Source organism: Diachasma alloeum, unplaced genomic scaffold, assembly GCF_001412515.2.
Source record: "Diachasma alloeum isolate Michigan unplaced genomic scaffold, Dall2.0 Dall_scaffold_00327, whole genome shotgun sequence".
Lineage (NCBI taxonomy): Eukaryota > Metazoa > Arthropoda > Insecta > Hymenoptera > Braconidae > Diachasma > Diachasma alloeum.
In genome coordinates, this window is record NW_021680466.1 from 296,636 (window position 1) to 314,741 (window position 18,106).

At 35.5% G+C, this 18,106-nt stretch overlaps 2 protein-coding genes across 5 annotated transcripts in view; one reads left to right on the plus strand and one right to left on the minus strand.

The window, feature by feature from the left end:
* Positions 1-8,305, plus strand: part of LOC107040329 (venom acid phosphatase Acph-1) — a 9,326-nt gene extending 1,021 nt beyond the window's left edge. The window contains exons 2-7 of one of the 2 annotated variants that reach the window (XM_015260373.2): positions 4,412-4,491; positions 4,939-5,037; positions 5,325-5,564; positions 6,062-6,247; positions 6,545-6,883; positions 7,965-8,305. In XM_015260373.2, coding sequence (XP_015115859.1) covers positions 4,412-4,491; positions 4,939-5,037; positions 5,325-5,564; positions 6,062-6,247; positions 6,545-6,883; positions 7,965-8,144 — 1,124 coding nt within the window. In that variant the 3' untranslated portion in view covers positions 8,145-8,305. Of the gene's footprint in view, positions 1-4,407; positions 4,492-4,903; positions 5,038-5,324; positions 5,565-6,061; positions 6,248-6,544; positions 6,884-7,964 lie in introns of those variants that run through there. The other variant, XM_015260375.2, reaches the window with a different exon arrangement.
* Positions 5,263-15,987, minus strand: LOC107040325 (probable ATP-dependent RNA helicase DDX23). 3 transcript variants are annotated; one of them, XM_015260368.1, is made up of 5 exons: positions 14,792-15,987; positions 12,785-13,394; positions 10,902-11,550; positions 9,109-9,791; positions 5,263-5,583 (listed from the first exon to the last, which is right to left on the minus strand). In XM_015260368.1, exons 1-4 carry the CDS (start codon positions 15,266-15,268, stop codon positions 9,128-9,130), a joined length of 2,400 nt encoding a protein of 799 aa, XP_015115854.1. In that variant the 5' UTR covers positions 15,269-15,987; the 3' UTR covers positions 5,263-5,583; positions 9,109-9,127. The 3 variants fall into 3 exon arrangements, with proteins under 3 accessions (XP_015115854.1, XP_015115855.1, XP_015115856.1); XM_015260369.2 differs by lacking the exon at positions 5,263-5,583 and adding an exon at positions 6,549-7,226; XM_015260370.2 differs by lacking the exon at positions 5,263-5,583 and adding an exon at positions 6,549-8,606.
* Between the last annotated feature and the right edge of the window lie 2,119 nt (positions 15,988-18,106).

Below are 18,106 nucleotides of genomic sequence, written 5' to 3' on the forward strand. Positions count from 1 at the left end.
TCCCGCCCTACTTAACGGAACACTTGAATATTTTGCCAGATTTGTGGAATACTTATCTATCTGTCGAATCAATTTTTCTTTTTTGAGAATATATTTGGTGGTTTATCTGCTGTTTTCCGGTCAATAATGGAAATAAACCCTGCCACCTGACATTTTCAGCCGTTTTGCGACAGTTGAGTAGTTAGATGTGACAGTGTGACCGCTAATGTACCGAACAAAGTGACTTGGGTTGATAGCTATCAAATGTCGTAAGTCCAGACTAATGTTGATCCTAAAAGAAAGTCCTGAAAATATCATGACATTTATGTTTCTATTTCTTGTTAAATTATTCTGACAAATTCATATCCGAAGAAAGTCGAGTTATGTATTCGTTCACTAGTAAGAGTTTCTTTGCATAATAAATTAGAATGGCAATTCCTATTTTCAATTATAATCTGAACTTATTGAATTTTTCTACAAAAATATCCTTATTACTTCGGCTTCGTAATGTTTCACCGTCTCACAAAGTTCTAATGTTCCGTAATTGGGTAGTTGACAGTGTGACTGCTAATGTGCCGAACAAAGCTACTTTAATAATCATCAAATGTCGTAAGTCCAGACTAATATTAATCCTAAAAGCTTTATTTTTCCATATTTTTGCATTCATTCCATCCGAGTTCTTATTTCTACAAATATATGGGTGTTCTCCGCCATTTGGGTTGGGTTTTCATGGCATTTCCAATCGACGGAACACTAATGTTTTCGTTTGGCACGCGCCAGAGTGGTTCAGTCAAAAGTATATAGACAATTAATAAGTTGAAAATATGACATTTATGTTTCTATTCCTTGTTAAATTATTCTGACAAATTCATATCCGAAGAAAGTCGAGTTATGTGTTCATATGATCGACATTACTCATTTTAACGTTTGTTCACTAGTAAGAGTTTCTTTGCATAATAAATTAGAATGGCAATTCCCATTTTCAATTATAATCTGAATTTATTGAATTTTTCTACAAAAATGTCCTTATTACTTCGGCTTCGTAATGTTTCACCGTCTCACAAAGTTCTAATGTTCCGTAATTGGGTAGTTGACAGTGTGACTGCTAATGTGCCGAACAAAGCTACTTTAATAATCATCAAATGTCGTAAGTCCAGACTAATATTAATCCTAAAAGCTTTATTTTTCCATATTTTTGCATTCATTCCATCCGAGTTCTTATTTCTACAAATATATGGGTGTTCTCCGCCATTTGGGTTGGGTTTTCATGGCATTTCCAATCGACGGAACACTAATGTTTCGTTTGGCACGTGCCAGAGTGGTCCAGTGAAAAGTATATAGATAATTAATAAGTTGAAAATATCATGACATTTATGTTTCTATTCCTTGTTAAATTATTCTGACAAATTCATATCCGAAGAAAGTCGAGTTATGTATTCGTTCACTAGTAAGAGTTTCTTTGCATAATAAATTAGAATGGCAATTCCTATTTTCAATTATAATCTGAACTTATTGAATTTTTCTACAAAAATGTCCTTATTACTTCGGCTTCGTAATGTTTCACCGTCTCACAAAGTTCTAATGTTCCGTAATTGGGTAGTTGACAGTGTGACTGCTAATGTGCCGAACAAAGCTACTTTAATAATCATCAAATGTCGTAAGTCCAGACTAATATTAATCCTAAAAGCTTTATTTTTCCATATTTTTGCATTCATTCCATCCGAGTTCTTATTTCTACAAATATATGGGTGTTCTCCGCCATTTGGGTTGGGTTTTCATGGCATTTCCAATCGACGGAACACTAATGTTTCGTTTGGCACGTGCCAGAGTGGTCCAGTGAAAAGTATATAGATAATTAATAAGTTGAAAATATCATGACATTTATGTTTCTATTTCTTGTTAAACTATTCTGACAAATTCATATCCGAAGAAAGTCGAGTTATGTATTCGTTCACTAGTAAGAGTTTCTTTGCATAATAAATTAGAATGGCAATTCCTATTTTCAATTATAATCTGAACTTATTGAATTTTTCTACAAAAATATCCTTATTACTTCGGCTTCGTAATGTTTCACCGTCTCACAAAGTTCTAATGTTCCGTAATTGGGTAGTTGACAGTGTGACTGCTAATGTGCCGAACAAAGCTACTTTAATAATCATCAAATGTCGTAAGTCCAGACTAATATTAATCCTAAAAGCTTTATTTTTCCATATTTTTGCATTCATTCCATCCGAGTTCTTATTTCTACAAATATATGGGTGTTCTCCGCCATTTTGGTTGGGTTTTCATGGCATTTCCAATCGACGGAACACTAATGTTTCGTTTGGCACGTGCCAGAGTGGTCCAGTGAAAAGTATATAGATAATTAATAAGTTGAAAATATCATGACATTTATGTTTCTATTCCTTGTTAAATTATTCTGACAAATTCATATCCGAAGAAAGTCGAGTTATGTATTCGTTCACTAGTAAGAGTTTCTTTGCATAATAAATTAGAATGGCAATTCCTATTTTCAATTATAATCTGAACTTATTGAATTTTTCTACAAAAATGTCCTTATTACTTCGGCTTCGTAATGTTTCACCGTCTCACAAAGTTCTAATGTTCCGTAATTGGGTAGTTGACAGTGTGACTGCTAATGTGCCGAACAAAGCTACTTTAATAATCATCAAATGTCGTAAGTCCAGACTAATATTAATCCTAAAAGCTTTATTTTTCCATATTTTTGCATTCATTCCATCCGAGTTCTTATTTCTAAAAATATATGGGTGTTCTCCGCCATTTGGGTTGGGTTTTCATGGCATTTCCAATCGACGGAACACTAATGTTTTCGTTTGGCACGCGCCAGAGTGGTTCAGTCAAAAGTATATAGACAATTAATAAGTTGAAAATATGACATTTATGTTTCTATTCCTTGTTAAATTATTCTGACAAATTCATATCCGAAGAAAGTCGAGTTATGTGTTCATATGATCGACATTACTCATTTTAACGTTTGTTCACTAGTAAGAGTTTCTTTGCATAATAAATTAGAATGGCAATTCCCATTTTCAATTATAATCTGAATTTATTGAATTTTTCTACAAAAATGTCCTTATTACTTCGGATTCCTAATGTTTCACCGTCTCACAAAGTTCTAATGTTCCGTAATTGGCCGCTCGATGTTCCATATTTGGCAAAAGTGTCCCGTAATAGGTCTTTTGGACTTGACCATAATTTTTCATTTTTCCCGATTATTTCTCTTTACATAATGTGTTTCTTTATTTTTAAGCATGTATTTCCCATTACATAATGTATTTTTTCTAAAACCTACTGAAGTTTGAATCGACCAGTATTTATTTTATATTTTTTCAAACCATAATTCATTTTTAACCCATTGTCTGAACCACCGAAGAGCCTTGAGTGTTCCATAATTAGACTGTTCACCCTATCACAATTATTCCAGACGCATTGTGCGTTGTGATGCCCCAAGAGAAAAACCTGAAATGCCTCCAAAAAACATTGTAGTCCCCCTAATTAAAATAAAAAGCCAATTAACAAGAGTCCTCACGTACTTCTCCCGATACCACGACAATCTCTCCGCATAAATAAAAATAAGCAAACTCCTTCCCCTATCACTCCTGAAATTCAAGTTGAGAAATAGTCGATAAAACCCCAAAAAACAGAAAGGAAAAAAAATCATTTGCACACCAGGGGAGCAATGGTTCGTTATCCAATGAGTAGCCGTAATGATAAGTTAATGAACCTCGAGTTATTTCGATCTATGGGAGTATTTCCTTATAGTTTATTCACCGACATCCACCACTCGACCAAGTATCGAATCTCGACCCCATTGAACTTTTTATCGAGCCTCAGGCGTCATTTGCCGGGGAAAATCGCATTTTTTTTTACTTTTAACTATTTCAGATTGTATTCATCACCCGAGAACAAGTACGAGGGCACAATTACTCATAAAGTTGACAAACTTTCCGCTTCTAACAATTTTTCCCATTAAATTGTCTTTTTTTTGTTGAGAAAATATCATTTTCCGATGTTCAAAAAATTGAGAGAAATTTATTTCTTGGTTTTCGGTACTGTTCAGAGAAAGATTGGTGGTTTATTAATGTTGAATAATTTTTTCGTTAATCAGGAATGATGATAACTGAACGGATAAGTGGAATTTCTCACAGTTGAATGAGAAGTGATTGTTAATCGTCGAATTAACTCGTTAATGAGTGGATTTAGGGGGAAATATCCGAGAACATTTTTTGTAGAGAAGTAAATTATCAACAAAAAATATTCTTTAACATTTTCTTCTAGATCCTCTCATTAACGAGATAATCCTACATTTAAAAAAACGTAAAACAAATTTTTTCTCAAATTAAAAATCTACTTCTTTCCTACGAATTCTTAGTTAATTATTTATTAATTAACGATCAATTGATGATTCTAGGGTCACCAGCAGCCGTGTCCCGAGACCCAGACCCCCGGGGGGGCTCAGTAAACCAAGAAACCCTGCGACAAGTGACAATTGTAAGTAAAAAAATCACCCAAAATTTTCCTAAAAATACATCATCAATTCTCGCACTTCACGAGTATCTTTTTAATAATTAAGTTGAGAAGAAAATGCGAAATACATTTTTTGTGGGAAATTTAATTCTCTACAAAAAAGGTTCAGAGGCATTTTTTCCTAAACCCACTCATTACTGAGATACTGAGCGAATTACGTTTGCTTGTTTTTTTTTTTAAATTAACTTGTGGCAATATTCAAAGTACTGAGTGCATAAAACAGGAAAAAATGTTTTGCCTCATGCTTGGCTTCGCTCGATACATTTTCCTAACCGTTCTGATAGTAATAGTGATAACAGTAGCGATATATTACGTAGTCCACTGGTTCAACTGATTATTCCACGTTTATTGATAATCGTCTTTGATTTTTTCAAAGAAAATGCAAACAAATGCAAGAAATTTTGATTAAAGCTGATGCGACATGGGGAGAGGGCACCTGTGGATACTTATCCTAAGGATCCTTATATTAATGACTCTATGGCACCGTATGGATGGGGTCAATTGACGAACGTAAGTGAATTTCAATAATTACTCCAACTTCCTTTGGCATTCAGGTCAGAGACAGAAAGGGTCTACTAAAAGTGGAGTTATCTCGTAAATGACTGGACTCATCGAAAAATGTCACAAGACATTTTTTGTAGAGCATTAAATTCCCTACGAAAACTGTTTCACGACATTTTTCGGTAAATTCACTTATTAACGAGATAATAAAAAAAAATTGCGACCAAATTGGGATTGGCTTTTTTCGTCGATTTTATTGAACAGAAAATAACTGAAAAAAAATTCACACGTTTCAGAAAGGTAGAGTAAATGTATACAACACCGGCGCATATCTGCGTCACCGTTACGATCACTTCCTGGGTGAATCGTACAGTCCAAATAAATTCTGGCTGCAGAGTACCTCGTCAGATCGTACAAAAATGACAGCTATGATTCTGTCGTCTTCCCTCTGGAAGCCCTCGGACAAGCAGACGTTCAAGGCTGAGATCCCCTGGCAGCCAGTGGTACTGCACTACTGGACGAGAGTTGACGACCAGGTAATTATTATCAAATTTACTGAAAGAAAAAAGACAAAAACAGAAATGAAAAATCAATTTTTTAACGAACAAAAGCAAAAAATAATAGAATTTCATCGATTATTTCAAGTATCTCAATTCCTTTCATTGATTTGATTATTTGTTAATAATTTGTGGTCATTAAGTAGTCATCTACTTACGAAATGATCATCAAATTTATTGAGACCACAACAAAAAAAAAGATGAGTTTCTCCAATTTTTTAAGGAAAAAAACATTTTTAAATCGATTTTACCGATTAATTTGGTTCATTCAATTGGTTTAACTGACGTAATTATTCTTTAATGATTTGTAGTCATTAATCATGTGATTGGTAAATAATTATAAAGTTTATTGAGATCAAAACATCAATTTTCGATTTTTAACAGAAAAAAAAAATCAGAAAGTCAATTTTTGAATCAAATTAATTCAATTAATTTATTTAATTTAACTAATGCAATAATTAATTAATGATTCCTAGTTATTAATCATCTGGAACGCCTGCCCGAAATTCACGATGGAACGATTGCGAATGGATAATCACAGAGAGGTGAAGGAATTCAATGAAGAGAACAGAGGAATGTACGAGGAAATCGAGATGTTCACTGGAAAATCGATCAAAACAGCTGAAGATCTTGCTGATGTTTACGGTACATTACATGCTGAGGTGTGTAAATAATCGTCAACATTATTATTCATCGAAAATAATTTTTTTTTCAGTAGAAATATAAATTTTCGCAGTTTAGCAAGATTTTTCGATGACAAAAACCCTTTATTTTTCATTATTTCCTTCAAATCCTTTGATTTCATGGCTTTCATCATTCCATTCACCTCATCATCATCATTCATAGATGATAATTATCGACATTGACATCACAATTAATCATCAAAAAATCCCCAATCAGTTGGAGCGAATTCTTTATCTAGAAAAATTGATTTTCACAAAAAAAAATATTGATTCCAGGCACAAATGGCGAATCTATTGCTCCCCTCATGGGTAAAACGCTATTTCCCAGACAAAATGTTGCCCTCTGTCATCATGAGCTACAGAATGAACGTCTTCACCGAGGAATTGAGAAAATTATCAGGCGGACCTTTCGTGAAAAAAGCCTTAAGAAAAATGCAAGAGAGAAGCAATGGAACGCTGACCCCAGCAGATAGAAAAATGTTCGCTTATGTGGCTCATGACAGCACTCTAGTCAATGTCCTGAGTGCTCTGGGACTCTGGGATGGAGAGCCACCAGGATATTCATCCATGGTCATCATCGAATTGCACGAGGAAAATGGAAGATGGAATGTGCAGGCAAGAATTGGACATTTTCTATTTTTCACGTTTTTTTTTATTAAGCACGAAACCAATAGGTTTATACAGCTACATATATATATGTAAAAATAAATTTAAAAAAGAAATTGTTTACTGAAGTTTTTACAGATTAGTGAAGTAGTTTGTGGTAGCTCATACATCAATTTTACAGACAGTGAGAAAATTGGAGACGATTTCAATACATTTTAGGTCCAAGTTTTTCAGAATGCGATCACTTGTGAATGGCTGTGTAAATCCGTTGGTTTGCAAAAGTATCGTGGACAGTCCCAGAGGACATGATCAAGATCCTCAGAGGGATGCCCACATCTTCATTCAGCAGATTCTGTAATATTTTTACGTTTGAGAGATGCAACCAAGTGGTAATGATTAGCCCGAGCCCTATTGACCAAGACTATCGTGCTACGTGGAAGTTTGTTCTTATTCCAAAACCAAGGTTTTCGTCTTCGTGTATAGAATTTAGTGAAAAACTCTTTGCCCTTTTCGTTGCTCGGTTCTCTGCTTAATTGAATACAAATATCCAGAGTTGAATCTAGCGATTTTTTTTTTAATTCTCACGATAGTCTGTAAAGGGAGCTATTTTTCACGCGGATTTATCTTGAGAACAAGTGGATTTAGAAGAAAATGTGTTAAACACTTTTTTGTAGAGAACAAAATTTCCAACAAAAAATTTCTTATCATATTTTTCGATAAAACAACTCTTTACCGAGATAATGAAGCCAATTGGGCACAAAAATTATGGGATAAATTCCAATTAGGCATGGGGTGTTTTATTGATTAGGAGATTATCTCGTTAATAAGTTGACTTAGAGAAAAATGTGTCTAACCTTTTTCGTACAGGACGAAATTTTCTACAAAAAATGCCTTATGACATTTTTCTCTTGACGCACTCCATCTTGAGATATTTTGCGAAAATGGCGAAAGTTTCAGTATTTTTATAGAATCATTAGTCATTGAGGTGATTTCCCTACTTGAATGACCGTTGAATTAACTTTTGATGTTGAAAATGTCTGAACACATTCTTGAGAACACCCAAAAAATGTGAACATTTTTTTTTCACCAGATATTCCAGAGGAATGCACCGGACTACGAGACCCAGCCCCTGAAGATGAAAAATTGTGATATCGCCTGTCCACTGGAGAAATTCGCCAAGATAGTGGAGAGAGTCCTTCCGGGAGATTATTCCGAGGACTGCCGAGTACCTGACCCTAACTACGTAATCCCCCCACCCCCACCAGCTTAACTAAACCAAAGAAACCTCATAATAAATCTAATAACCAAAGTTAAGTGAATAATAACGAAAAAATTGACGAAAATAACGAAACTAAGTGGAAGAGTAATTAAATTATTAATGAAAAAATATGTAAGATTTATCATTAAATAAAGTATTTTTATGTCAAAAAATGAAAAGAAGGAAACGAAAAACAGAAACTAACAATTTTTATTTCAAAATATTTGTTAAGGAGTTTATCAAGCGTGGGGAGGGTCCAATGAGAGGATTAAGTATTACAAGACCCTTTAATAAATTATTCATCAAATTGTTAATTCATCAATTATTATTAATCCTGATGATAAAAAAAATGAACCGAAAAAGTACTTAAATGACAAATGAAAATGGTGAATTTGTGACATCACAATTTTGTTGACTCAACCGGAATAGGATTTTTGACGTCAGCATTCTTCACCCCTATGGATTTCCTGGCGCCTGATGTCATCAATAACAAAACATAAATATCTTTTCGAGAAGAAAAAAAAAAATGTCTTATTTTATTGAAAAAAATTATTATTATTTCAAATGATTGATTTTTCTGTTTTCCAATTTTTTTAAATTTTCATCATTAGTACTTTTGTTAAAAAATGAAGCTTTTAGAATCAACATTAGTCTGGACTTATGACATTTGATGATTATTAACCCAAGTAACTTCGTTCGTCACATTAGCGGTCACACTGTTAAATTTAACTACAAAATGACAGCTGCCAGCTATTCTCACATCATGGACAGAAATATCGACTTGATTAAAAAAAATCGATTCGACAGATAGGTAAATATTCTAGAAATCTGGCAAAAAGTCAAGTTCCGTTAATTGGGGGGTTCTGCAATTCCCCTGTTCACCCTATGCGTTCAAAAAAAAATCAGTGCCGAAGTAAATCGGCACCAACCTAACGCCATCACTCCCAACCATCTCTGAAAATGCAGAAACACTCACCAATTGCATAATCCCCCCCTCACGCAAAGATCTTCTCCTCCCTCCTCTTCTTAGTAACCACAGTTCCAGGCTTGTGCTGTGCGTCCGGATGATTGAGCAGCTCCGGAGGGCAAGTGCTGATAGGACTGCTCAAAATCGTCTGCTTGAGATCATAAAACAGATGGCTATCATCCTTCGTGCAGAATGATATAGCCAGCCCAGCCTTGCCAGCCCTCCCAGTCCTTCCAATTCTGTGAGTGTAATCCTCAATAGTCTTGGCCATGTCATAATTGATGACCATGGAGACATCCTTGATGTCGATACCCCTGCCAGCAACATCAGTGGCAACCAAAATGTCCTTGCTTCCCCCCTTGAGACTAGCCAGGGCGTACTCCCTCTGCTCCTGACCCTTACCCCCATGAAGGGTGCAGGCATTGTACCCCAACTTCTCCAGCCCCCTCGCCAGGACATCCGCCCCCTTCTTCTGGTTAACGAATATGATAATTGGGGGCTCAACACCACGTGACAGTATCTCCATGAGCTTTCTCCTTTTGTCAGCCTCACCCATGATGTGGACAATCTGCTCTGTCCTCTCTGTCGGCTTGCCGACACTCCCAATGTAGACAACAGCTGGCCTTCGGAGATAAGTTCTGGCTAGTCTCTCCACCGCAGCAGGCATCGTTGCCGTGAACATCACTGTTTGTCTGTAATGAGAATACAGGCAGAATGTAATGTAAATGTAATGTAATGTAATCTTTTTTTTCTGTTCATATGTAACAATCATTATTGGATTATTTACGAAACGGATAATAAATTACAAATTTACAAATTACGAATGGTTTACAAATTTGTTACAATTTTATGTAGTCTTCAATTTGAGGTTTGAGTGTTAAATTGAGGTTGCAAATTGTTAAGTAAAAGTCTCAAGTTGCGATTTGAACAAATTTCAATTTCAAAGTTGGAAAAATTTCATCGACTTGGGACTCCTAAAAAATTTTAATTTTAAAATTAAAAAAAATTAATATGAAACTTTCAAGTGTTAATTTGGGAATTTCAAGTCTCAACTTGAGACTTGGACAAATTACATTATATTAATCCGATAAAATTTTTCATCTCCCATTTTTATTCTTTGCTATTTTTTTAAATGTATTCTATCAAAATGTGAGGATAGAAATTGAATTGATGGGTATTCTTTCATTATTTGAAAAAATATATCAATTTAAAAACTTTCCGGAGACATTGAAAAATCGAAATTTTTATTTTCTTGCGAATCGATCATCATCCCAACAAAAAGTATCACTACTCTCCTTATTAGTTATTATAAATATATTTCATTTGAAAATGAGAAAAACTGTTCCCTTCGCGACGCGTCCGTTCGCTAGTCTCAATTTTTAAATTTTAAAAATTCTTTCGATTTGGAACTAAAAAATCTCAATTGTAAACTTTTTTCAAACTCAACTTGGGACTTTCAAGCTGAATTTGGGACTTTCAAGTGTCAACTTGAGACTTTTAAAAATCACTATTTGAATATTAAAAAAACGTGAACTTGAGATTTTCAAGTTTTGATTTGGGACTTTTAAGTCTTAACTTGAGAATTTTCAGTCGTAAGTGAGGACTCCCAAGTGTCAACTTGAGATTGTTAACTTGAAACTTCGAGAAATCATAATTAGAATATTTAAAAAAATTCACCTTGAGACTTTTAAAAGTTTTACTCTGAGATCATAAGTCTCAGAATAATTTTTCAAATATGTATTCCAATTATTCGATATTCCTTCGCAGTTCAAATATGAAATAAAACCATTCCTTCCACATACCTGAACTTCTTCTTCGTGTTGTAATTAGCAAGAAGTTTCTCCTCGTTCTCAGCATCTTCATTATCAGGTTTGAGATTGGTGACTGGCATGTACTCCAGGATTTTCTGGACATCGGGTTCGAAACCCATGTCGATCATCCTGTCGGCTTCATCCAGGACGATGTAGGTGCACTGATTGAGGACTAGGTACCTGTTTTCGAGGACATCTATCAATCGTCCTGGGGTGGCTATCACGATTTCGCAGCCCATGCGCAAACGGAAGCCCTGTTCCTCTCGGGACAATCCACCCACGACGACTACTGTGCGAATGCCCAAGGGCTGGCCGAACTTGTTGGTTTCCTCTTCGATCTGTTGGGCGAGCTCACGAGTGGGGGCTAGGATGATGCTGTAAGGGCCCTGATCGGCTTCCTCCAGGCGTTCGATTTTCGGAAGGGAAGTTATCCAGAGGAGGAGAGGGATGAGGAAGGCTAGGGTCTTTCCGGAACCAGTCTCGGCGACGCCGATGATGTCACGATTCTGGAGACCGATGGGAATGGCCTGACGCTGGATTGGGGTCAGGTCCTTGTAACCGACTTTGTCAATTATATCGAGGATCTCTTTGGGGAAGCCGGACTCTTTCCAGGAACGAATTGGATCCGGAATTCTTCCACCTGGGGGATAAGACGTAAATTGAGACTTGATGGGCATTAAACTTGCGCCTCAATTTGAGATAGATTGAACACAAATATGAGTTGTACTTTAGGAGAAACTTGAATTCCTACTTGAGCCGTAGATTAAGACACAATTCAGGTCATAACTTGGGCCACAACTTAAGGCCCGGGTGTACTATCCTTCGAAATTTATCTGGATTTTTTTCATCTTTCGTAATCCAAAATTGTCAATTGAGTGGTACATCATGTAGAAATTCCCATAAATAATGATAGAATGATTTAAAAAAATAGAAAAAATTCTGAACTTTTTCAAAGAGCGTTTTTAATTGAGATTCAGAATGAGTTGAAAAAAGTGGAAATTACAAATATCTGATTCGCTGTGGCAAATTATCTATTAGCTGTCATTTTCCATGGTGGATAACAAAACATTAACTCCTGCTGGGAAGTGACAGCTAGGTATCTCAATTTTTAAAACTGGTATGTAGTCATCTGCCATTTTTATGTGATAAAAGTGTGATTAAAAAATTCTCCAAAATATAACAACTTTTTTCAAAGAGCCTTTTCCGTAATAAATGTCTCTGTGCAGTGTGGGAAAATATTTACGAAATCAGTCTTCCCCCTGCATGATATTGGGTGACAGGCCGCTATTTGTCAGCGTAAATCAGATACATTTTTCAATTTCTTGTTATTCAACTTATTCTGAATATAAATTAAAAATGCTCTTTGAAAAAATTAAGAATTTTTTCTACGTTTTTTGATTATTCATTCATAATTTTTCAAAACTTCTGCATGATGCAGGACTTAATTGACAATTTCAGATGACGAAAGATGAAAAAAAACATCGAGATAACATTCGAAAGATAGTACACCCGGGCCTTAAGTCGTCATTTGAGACACCTCTTGAACATCAATATGAGTCGTAATTGGGCAATGACTGGAGTCAAAATGTAGGAGAAAAATTGAACCCTCATTTAAGCCATAAATTGAGACAATTCAAGTTGTAAGTTGGATCATAATATTTTTTTTTATCATTTGTCCTGCAATTCTTCAATTTTCTAAAAGTTGACCACCAGGGTGACACTATCACATACCCACAAAGTGCTCAAACTTCGTATTTTTACGTTTCAGACCATTCTACATCATTTCCAAGCAAAATTAGAGAATCGAAAAAGAGAACGATTTCAATGCTTCCACCCGGAAGCAAAACCAAAAAACAGAAAAAAATGCATCTCACCTTTAATAGTAATATTATAATCCTCCCTGAATATTCTCCAATCCCTCTCAGTCATCTCCTCTATAGCCTTCTCCGACCAGTGTCGATCGTCCCACTTCTGCTTCTCCTCCTTCCTCTTCACCTTCTTCAGTCGCATTTTCTCCTGTTCCTTCTCAGCCTCAGTCCTCCTCTTCTCCAGCAGCTCCCCATAGAACTTGCTCTGGTCCCTCTTCTGAGCCTTGATGTCGATCCCCGCGAGATTTCCCCGCCCGAAGAACTGGACCTGGTGACGCTCTTTGTAAATATTATTGTAGTCCACCGATGTGTCTTCAGACGTGTCCCAATCGAACACAAATTTACGGTCATTCAAGCGTCTCACTCGCCTCTTCTTCTTGATGAGACCGAGGTACCTCTCCTTTATCGCCTCAACCTCCTTCTCCTTGTCCTTGTCCTTCACCTCCTCGTGATCTCGTTTCTCCCTTCGTTTATCACGATTATCCTCCCACTCTCGATCTTTACTAGGAGTTGAGGAGGATCCTGAGGGGTGAGAGGAGCTGAGGTCATTGGAGGGACCTTGAGCCGTGAAAAGGGCCTTGCGTTCTGACTCCTGAGCCTGACGAAGGGCATTTACCTGGGGGATCGTAAAAAAAATGGGTAATGTGCCGCAATCCATTACTCCAAATTAATTTCAATAATTTATACGTCAAACTCCGTGGTTTATCACCACAAACAATAATGTACAGTAGAGGCTTCGTATATACCTCAATAATAAGATACCTCGAGGTAATAATATACCTTGTGCTCGGAGCGCTTGAGGCCTACCCCCAATCTCGGCATTTTTATTGCCTCCCGAATGTTTATGTTCCGTGGGCTTCTTATAAGATACATTTTTCAACGGGAAGAGAGTAGTTATAAGGATCAAACGGTGTTAAGGGCCATACGGGAGGGACGAACGAAGTGATCATGAGGGTCTAATGACCTTAAGGGGTGTCACACCACTTTTTTCAAGTAATGGAAATATACATCGATTTTTTTTTTCCTTTTCCCATCGAAAAATCGTAATTTTTCGTCTGTGATTATTCTCGAGTCCATCAATAATCCCCCAACAGCAGCTGCCATTCGATCACGCGGGGTTATGTTTAGAGAGAAAAGGGAACGCGGGCGATACAAATTCAAAATATTAAACACATATCTGTAGTAAAGTGGTAAAACAAGGTAAGTTAACTAACTCTTCGGTGGGATTTTCAGAAATATCTCCAAAACTAAGGGAGATAGCATAATTTTTGTCATGACCTTTTTCGTAGCTCTCAATTACCTCTACAAAAAAGGTTTCGACAAAAATTTCGATATCTCCCTTAATTTCGGAGATATTTTCGAAAAACTCCACGAAAAGCTAAGTTAACTTACCTCGTTTTACCATTTCACTACAGATATAAATTGATTAGTTATCGATATTCATTTAATTCAGGCGCAATGAGCGAGGTATCTTGTTTGAAACCCGCTGATCCCTATTTTTCTTCTCTATGCGCGCGCGTACACGCACGAAAAAATTTAATAGGAAAACCCATCGAATTCGTTAGGAAATTCTATTGAAGTTCTATTAAACTTTCTATTAGTTTTTGGCTGATTCTATTGACATGTTCAATAGAAAACATTCAATAGAAAAAGTCAACAGAATTCGATTTTTCTATATAACTTATTCTTTTCATATATTTTCTAGAGAATTTGCTCAACTCGAATTTTCCAAGTTTTTTGCATTCCATTTTTCTTTTCTTCTCATGAAGAAAATCCAACGAAAAAACTTTTATTTTTAGGCTAAATAAATGGGGTGCTGTGTCAATTGACCAAAAGTTGGGTTTTTTAAAATTTCATTCTGGATTTTTTGGGAATTACGGGAGAGGGAGTGGATTTAGGGGAAAAAGTCACAAGGCCTTTTTTGTAGAGAATTCAATTCTCCACAAAAAATGTTCTCCGACATTTTCCCGTAAAACCCATAGTATCCCCGTAAATCCACCTAGTGCATCTCACCTCCTGCTGTCGTTTCTCGAGTGCCTGCGCTGCTCTCTCCTCCTTCGTCAGGAACTTCGGCTTGGCCCTCGCCTCCTCCTCAGCCTTCTTCTTCGCCAGAATCTCCTCGAGACTCAGTGGTTCCTTCTTCGGAATCTTTTTATCACCCTCTGCCTCGCTATCCTCAGGAGTCTGATGGGAATTCTTCGCTTTATCCTCTCGTTTCTCCTTCTCCCTGTCATCAAGACTGAAGATAGGGCTCTGCTTTCGTTTCTTGGAGTCGTGAGGCGTCGAGGACGACTTCGAGGCGCTATTGGAGCCCCTCGACTCGTGTGGACGCTCCCGAGGGGATCGCTCTCGCGATCTAGATCTTTTCCTCGAGGTCTTTCTGTCCTTGGAACGACTTCGGGACCTGCGACGCTCCCGCCGGTCTCTGTGGACATCCCGATCACGCTCGCGGGATCTACTGCGACGAGGCGCCTTCTTATCGTGTGCCATTATCACCGAATTACTCGATAATCAATGGATCATCAATAATTTCATCAATTTTTTGGATTTTTTAAAATCATGAAGTTTATCTTTTGAGGTTAATTCTGAAAGTTCTGCGATTTTATGTTATATTCACATTTCTGGAGATATTTTGAAGGTGGAGACTACTCAGGTCGCAAATATGAATTTGTTAAGGGTTTTAATTGCTTATCTATCGGTTTTAACCAATTTTTTACTGTTTTTTCACTCACACACGGCTAAACGTTTTAGCCTTCGATTTTTGTATATCGCCTTCGGAACTTCTGGGATTGGACTGAAGAGGGCACGAATGGGAACTCATGAAATTGGCGGGAAATATTCAAATGGGTGAATGACTGTTACTGTGACCGAATAGCGATATTTTGGTGAATTTTTTTATTTTTTTACGTCAAATTGTGGCTAAATTCAAGGTGAAATTTTTCAAATCTTTATTTTTATTAAAAAAGGACTGAAAAATGACATTTAAAATGTCCAGATGGCGATGAATGACGTCACAATTCCGGTTCGTCAGTGCCATCTCTCGGATATATTTAAAAACAATGTGACAAATAAATGAACGAAAAATCAATGATTAGGGAGCTTGCATGAAGCTCAGTTTTTCCTAATTCTCCTATTACTTATATCCAAGTACTTTGGCTATTTTTTCTCCAGTGAAATGCTTTTCAACTCTTTCAGCCGAACATCAGAGCTTTCAGTCGAGCCCCATTTGACCCGAAGTTTCAAGTCTTTTTACGATGATTTTATTATTTAAACTTTGCAGGTCTGAATTTGAATCTCTTATTTTTGCTTCCGGATCGTGGCACTATAATCGTGCAATTTTTACATTCTCAAATTGTGATTGTAAATTATGTAGAATGGCGACCATGTCTGTATGTGAGCATGTCCACCGCCTCCTACTTGAGTAATTAGGTGTTTTAAGTAATTCCAATAAATCTGAAATTTTGTCAGATTATAGGTCTGAATGAAGACTAATTCTGTGCAAAATTTTAGCCCGATCGATCTAATAGTCTTTGAGAAAAAGCGACTCGTTTTTAAATCATTTTCCGCAAATATCTTCAAAACTAATGAACCGATTTCGATTGTTTTGTTTTCAAAATATGCGTTCCGATGCCTTCCATCTACATCTATTTATTAATAATTTAATAATCTTGACAGTCCCAAGAATCTTTTAAGAATGAAACGATTGGCGTTATTATTTTAGTTAATAAGAAAAATCATAGACACCAATGAAGAGTGATTTATTGAATAATAAGGGAGAAAAATCCCATTCACATCAACTCGTGTTACGACAGAGTCAAAGCCACAAGTTAAGAAACTCACAATTTTAAAACGTTGATATCTCCGTTACAATAGCAACATGGAATTAAAAATCCCTTGATCGAGATTTCAAATAGTGAAAAATTTAATAAAAATGCATAAATTATAGTAATATCCGAATATTTCACTGAAATATCACCAATTAAAAGAATAGGTACAATGAAAATGACATTGATCCTATGCTCCATTTATGGACGATTATTTATTAAAAAATAGTACTTATCATGATTAATATAAGTAAATTCCAATTCCGAAGGTTTTACCCTCTGATATCCTATTCCTATTTACTAAAGATGAAAGAAACGTGAAGTTGTTTTATATCGAAATATCTCGAAACTGCCTGACCGCTAATCCTTAATTCTGATTGGTCAATATGTGACACGAAGTTATTCACAAAAAAAAAAAACACGCGGCATTTTCAAATTCTTCAGTGACATAATTTAAAATTCTTCAATGGTAAATTTTTTTTTTCACGTCATATATATATATATATATATATATATATATATATATATATATAAAATATATTTCACATGTATATATATCATCGGTGAAATTAATAAATTCTGTTCTTTTATGGAGATCGATTATTTTGAAAAATTGAAGATAATTAATTGAAAATGAAAAATTCTTTATATATTCTTTTACTCTACTTGGCTATTCACTTCAATCATTAGTCGATTTCTCTTTGATTCATTATCAATTTTTATAAGGTATTCATGAGAAAATGAAATTCAATGAATTCCATTTCTTCATTTCAACAAATGAATAGATCAGCGCGCGCATAGATCTTGTCTAATTTAAATCATCGCATCTTCACGCTCATTTTGAGAGAAATATTGGACTAATGATGTGTTCACCTCAGCTAGACGAGCGTAGGGTCATCAATCTTACACCCGTCCATACAAAGTTTTCGAGATATAAAAAAAAATTTGTAATCACTCTAGCTTGTGCAAAGATCGACATATCAACTTGAAATATCAAAGATATATAAAATATCAAAGACATCAAAGTTTAAATGATAAAATCATTGTAAAATGTCCGGAAACTTGGCGTCAAATGGGGTCAAATGAAAGCTCTGATGTTTGACGACAAAAGTAGAAAAGCTTTTCACTGGAAAAAAATGGTCAAAGTATCCCAAGTATCTTTTACAGTTTGGTACAGACCACACTATAGATTAAACTATTTTCAATCATCAAATTTGTCAATCAAATTGCGTGAGAAAAATTTGAAAAAAATCATGAATATTCAGTGTCATTCAAATTTCCGTTTGCACAGAATTATTATTTTTTAAACATTCGTTGTTTATAAATAAATAATTAAAATTGTTTAAACTTTCGGAAAACTTCTTTTTTTAGGCATGAAATCGAATTATGGTAAAATATTAATATTAATAAATAAATAAAATATTAATAAATTTGTTACGATTCCGAACGAATGATTTTTATGGTAGAAAATTGAGTGTTTATAAATTATTTATAGAAAAGGCTC